Source organism: Miscanthus floridulus, chromosome 13 (genome assembly GCF_019320115.1).
Source record: "Miscanthus floridulus cultivar M001 chromosome 13, ASM1932011v1, whole genome shotgun sequence".
In the NCBI taxonomy this organism is placed as follows: Eukaryota; Viridiplantae; Streptophyta; class Magnoliopsida; order Poales; family Poaceae; genus Miscanthus; species Miscanthus floridulus.
This window is the reverse complement of record NC_089592.1, coordinates 25240521-25245379: the sequence shown is the minus strand read 5'-3', so window position 1 is coordinate 25245379 and position 4859 is coordinate 25240521. Positions and strand designations below refer to the sequence as shown.

The 4859-nt window shown below is 41.5% G+C and overlaps 1 protein-coding gene across 2 annotated transcripts; it reads right to left on the bottom strand.

Moving 5' to 3' along the window:
• Positions 1–275: 275 nt before the first annotated feature.
• LOC136500653 (glucose-6-phosphate/phosphate translocator 2, chloroplastic-like) lies at positions 276–4313 on the bottom strand. Of its 2 annotated transcripts, none has more exons than XM_066496058.1 (6): positions 4017–4313; positions 2694–3184; positions 2377–2602; positions 1634–1856; positions 1126–1339; positions 276–692 (listed from the first exon to the last, which is right to left on the bottom strand). In XM_066496058.1, exons 2-6 carry the CDS (start codon positions 3180–3182, stop codon positions 681–683), a joined length of 1164 nt encoding a protein of 387 aa, XP_066352155.1. In that variant the 5' UTR covers positions 3183–3184; positions 4017–4313; the 3' UTR covers positions 276–680. The 2 variants fall into 2 exon arrangements, with proteins under 2 accessions (XP_066352155.1, XP_066352154.1); XM_066496057.1 differs by having other exon boundaries at positions 2694–3187; positions 4017–4312.
• Between the last annotated feature and the right edge of the window lie 546 nt (positions 4314–4859).

The following is a 4859-nucleotide window of genomic DNA, read 5'->3' as shown; positions in this document are numbered from 1 at the left end:
TAAAGGGTTTTCACGATTCCACCGAGTAGAAAGTTTGTACTGAATATTTTCCCAAACAAAACACCATATTCTACTTTGTTGCACTAGCCCTGCAATATATATTAGTAATGAATAGAATATTCTTCAGGTCTTTGAAATCTTCATTCTTGCTAGTTCAAACTTCAGATGATGCTCAAATGACAGAAAGGTAGGGGGATTCAAGCGCTCATGGTCCCAACAGAACTCTGCTAAATACTGGGAATGCATGACGACTAATAACTTTTGATAGTACAAACAATTGAAACCGGGATTTCGGTTGGCTTATAAGCCGTACTTTTTCAGCCAACGAACATTATTCTTCTCTCACAACAAATCAGTCAACAGTACTTTCAGCCATGGCTTATCAGCCAAACGAACAGGGCATATATATACCTAGAAAGAAAGAAACAGCATCGGCGAATTCCGTTACAGTACTATTCAGGTACACTCAACCGCAGTTCATGGCCTATGGATTTCAGTCTGGTCAACAAACAAGAACGAAACAGCAGAGCCATTGATCCATTATTACGACCTCTCATATGGAAACCTAACCCTATATCTACATGCCACTTGGACAAGCAAAATTGGATTCAGTGCTTGCTACTGATTCTGCATAGACGTTCGTCATCCATGGCCCTCTGATCTTTGCCAAAGCTTTAGCCTCACGCCTTTGCCTGCATCAGAATGTCAATTTTGGCAGAGTTTAGCCCACATCACTGGATGCATAAAAAATCCATGCAGCACAAGATTACCAGTGATTTTTCTCTTCTAAGTTTAGCCTTGTGTTTCAATGTGGAAAAAGCTATTATAAGACCTATCTTCCCAGTTTAACTATAGTTGTGTTAATATAATGTCGCTACTTAACGCAATCCATCCTACTTTTCGAGATTGAAACATAGGTTAGAACTAAGCATATTGAGAAAGTAAGTTGTGCCAAATTTTGCACTAATTTGTCATGGACCATACATCTGTCAGCACAGATTGACTAGTGAAAATTAAACACTAAACATAAATTCCATTTTCCTTCCCTAATTCAGAAGAAAGTGATCATTTCAGTATATAGAGGAAAAGCACAACCACATGGGAAAACTGAAGCAGCCAAGTTACCTGAGAGTACAGGAATGTGCCAAGGATGGCAATGGCAGCTCCCAGTGCATTGACAGGGCGGACAGGTGTGTGGAAGATAATGATCGATGAAACAATGACTGATATACGCTTCATTGTATTACCAATGCTAAATGTCAATGGAGAAATCTGATCCAGAGACATGTAGGACACCTGGTTATATAAGTGGTAGAACACGCTTTGGGCAGCAATCCACCTATAAATTCAACAATAACATATTAGGGAAAATATCAATCTACATACAATCGTGATATAATATCACTATAAATCCTGACATTAATCCAACATAATATATCAGTCCTTGATAAATGATAAGGGCAGCACCACAGTCTAACATGAATATGCCCAACAGAAAAGAAATAGTAACGTAAGTGGGTCTCTCTTAGAATAGCAAAAAAACATGAGTGTTTCAAGCCATCTCATGTAATGTGGGTGGGGACCACACTTGACAACTATGCAAGGAAAATTATAAATATTAAACATTGTTTACCAGATAACATTGGGTCCAACTTCTGCAAGAGCCTTTTGCCAACCAGCAGCCCACATTTGAGGGCCTTCCATAGCTATAGCAAATGGAGTCAGTATGACCAGGGACATTATTGACAGGCAAGCATAGTAATTCATGCCACTGACAGACTTCCCCTTCATGCCCCTCTTTGAGAAGATGTTGCGGAAAACAAATGCAAGGTTGGATATCATGGCACCCATAAATCCTGGTGGGAGGGCAAATGGTAAACATTAACATTGAGAAAAGGGAGAACAGTTGCTTAATGTAACACCTGAGAGACCTTTGAAAACAATTGCAAACATGTCTATGACTCCTGTTTTGTCTCTAGTTTAAATCTAGGAATGAAAGTTCAGGAAGAAAAAGGGGAAAGGGGACAATAACATGCTTCTTATATTAGAGAAGAGGATAAGAATATACATTTATAATTTTCCTCCAAATGGTTTCTTAAACAGTTATTATTCAAAAAAAATTTCAAGTCTACATAAGTGCATGAGAGTGCAGAAATCAAGATACAGGTTATAGAGTAAAAGAATAATCTCACGAATCAATTTTCTTCAAAAGTAATTGGAACTGACAATCTATTAAGCTCTAGTTAAATATGTGCTTCTAGAACATAACTTTTACGCTAATACTAATTCCTAAGCAAGAGTAGTTCACAGAAAAACCTACATTAATTTCTAAGCAAGAGTCAGAACAGGATGTCAAAAAAAGCAATTCTTACTTACCAACCATATTAAAGTTCAGCTCTGTGACAGCAGCTAGAGCACAACCACCAATGATAGGAAGGAGAGAAAGATAGACTGGAACTGGAAACGTCTCCCCAAGGAGGAACCTTGACACCAAAACACTGAATGCAGGTTCTGCGCTTTTAATTATGTGTGTGAATGACACTGCCACCTTAGACATGCTCACTGTCGCAGCAACATGGCCAATTGTATGTGCCACAGCAACCTTCATCAGTTAAACACCAAATTCAGTTACACTTTTCCAGGCAGATAAATTAAATAAAAGAAGAATTAATGGCACAAAATAACCAACTCACCGGGAAAAGGACTTTCCAGAAGTCTAGGTCGGTCTTGGGGGCCTCAACAAGACGTGTGGCCCACGAGAAAAGCATCATCGCAGAGCCGCAGGCGAGGGAGAGTGTGGAGGTGAGCCAGGGGTAAGGGAAAGCATTGAGAACCTTCTTGTTGTAAATGTTAAATATCACATTAAGCGCCCACCAGGTCGCGAAATAGATGGAGATCTTTAACCTCTGCGCGCCTTCCGACTGAACTGGCACCGCCTGAGTCTTTGACTCCTTGTCATCAGCAGCAGAAGCAGCGCAACGGAACTCTAGTGGCTGTCTCCGAGACTTAAGCTCAGCAGTGCGTGGACCATCTAGCGGTGCTAGGTAGAGTGGTTTCAGTGAGGAGACCACATATTTGGAGGGTTTAAGACTAGAGATGGATGGAATTGACGGTAATTTTGAGCGTAGGCTGGAGCCTGAGAAGGCTGCAGGACCAGGAGAGAGCCTCACGGAAGGTATCATGGCTTCTGCAGATCGACAAAAAAAAGTTTTTGATGGCAGTATATGAAGTACATATAGAAAGTGACAAAAGCTTGGACTTTTCCCTAAAGAGTTGGGTAAGAGAAATTTTTATGTTCCTGTGAATAAAACATTGCTTTGAGTTGTAAAAGAATGCACCAGCGCTTTAGTACATAAGAAAGCGATACAGGAAAATTTCTTCTGAAAACTACTTCAGAAATATCAGCATGAATGAATTAACCGTATGATCCAAAGCAATAAATCATCCTTCACTCCACAAGTCATAAGCTTCTCAGGAAGACAATACTACAGGATTTGACACGGCAAAGCATGCACCTTCCAAAATTTGCAGATGAGTCCCCCAACACTAATAAAGGCTAAAATTCTGGATGAGGACAAATTGCATCCAGCACATCGTTTTCGAGTTGTAATCTACACGTAAGGGTGCCCACCTTTCTCCGTGCAAGGGCCCAAATCCCGTGATCTATTCAGCAGATTTCACATGCAAATCACCCACCTTTTTCAGTTAATACCCACACGAGCAAGGAAAACGAAAAAGATTGGTTTTGGATCGCAGTAATTAAAAACAACGCACAAAAGGGGGGAGGAAGTTGTGCGGTGATGTGGTGCACTCGTGCAGCCGCGAGGGACAGGTGCCGGCAGGTGGTGGTCACCGGCGCGACAACGTGGGTAAAGATCATTCACCGGCAGCGGTAGCGGTTCCAACAGCGACCGACGGCACTCCCCGGGGTAAAGATCATTCAACGGCCTAATACCAAATTATATATTGCAAAAACGAAAGGAAAAACTTTGCGAGATCAAAAGAACGGATCTCACCTTCGCTCCCACCAAATCAACCAGGAACGCCTCCCAGGATCAAGAACTGAGACACCTCGTCCCGGGATCAATCCGTCCGCCCGGCCGGCTCAAATCACGGCAGACAACAACTGGTAACGGCGAAGGATTCGAGACGCGGGGGCGGAGCCTCGGATATATGGTGGGCGGGGAGAGCCGGGGATTGCACGGCGCGGCCCTTGGAATCTGAGATGGGAATTCGGAGATCACAAGGTGGCACGAAGCTGGTAGGTGGCGGCTGGTAGGTGCCGGTGCGTGTCTTTTTTTTCTTTTTTTTTCGTTCGTCTTTTTGACCCTTTGGAGAGGGGTTAGGTCGGGCACTTGGGCTGGAGAAGTGCAAGGGCTTTTGTGAAAAAGTTCTTTCTAGGGAGACCAGACCATTGCTTTGGGCTGCACATGGGTTTGGTTTGGGGTTTCAAGGAACAGGTGAGGCATGCACCTCATGTGAACCCGTTTTATTACAAATTTATGATACTGGTATATAGACTAGTAATTTAATAAAGTTAGCTTATGTCTTAAGTTATCAGAATAATATTATTTGTATAAAAAAGTACTTACACTTCAAATCTCGTTAGATTTGCATATATAGGAGTATATTAACTTAAAATAAATAGGTTGTAGTTTTTTTTTCAATTACTTGAGATGTTTGTGGCTCTTTTTTTTAATGTTGAGAGCTAGTCATGTAAAATCTTCACATGTCCAACAAGAGAATATTGTACCCTCTCCTAAGTCATATATCACGTCCACGTCATGCAAAAGTGTATGCATAAATTTTAATTTTTCTTATTGTCGTTGAAAAAAAGGTATTCACAGCCAGAATTGGTG

Coding starts and splice junctions, on each gene's coding strand:
- LOC136500653 (XM_066496058.1), bottom strand. CDS start 3,182: ATGATACCTTCCGTGAGGCTCTCTCCTGGTCCTGCAGCCTTCTCAGGC. Junction 2,603..2,693: donor TCTGGAAAGTCCTTTTCCCG/GTGAGTTGGTTA, acceptor TAACTGATGAAG/GTTGCTGTGGCACATACAAT. Junction 1,857..2,376: donor GCTGAACTTTAATATGGTTG/GTAAGTAAGAAT, acceptor CCCTCCCACCAG/GATTTATGGGTGCCATGATA.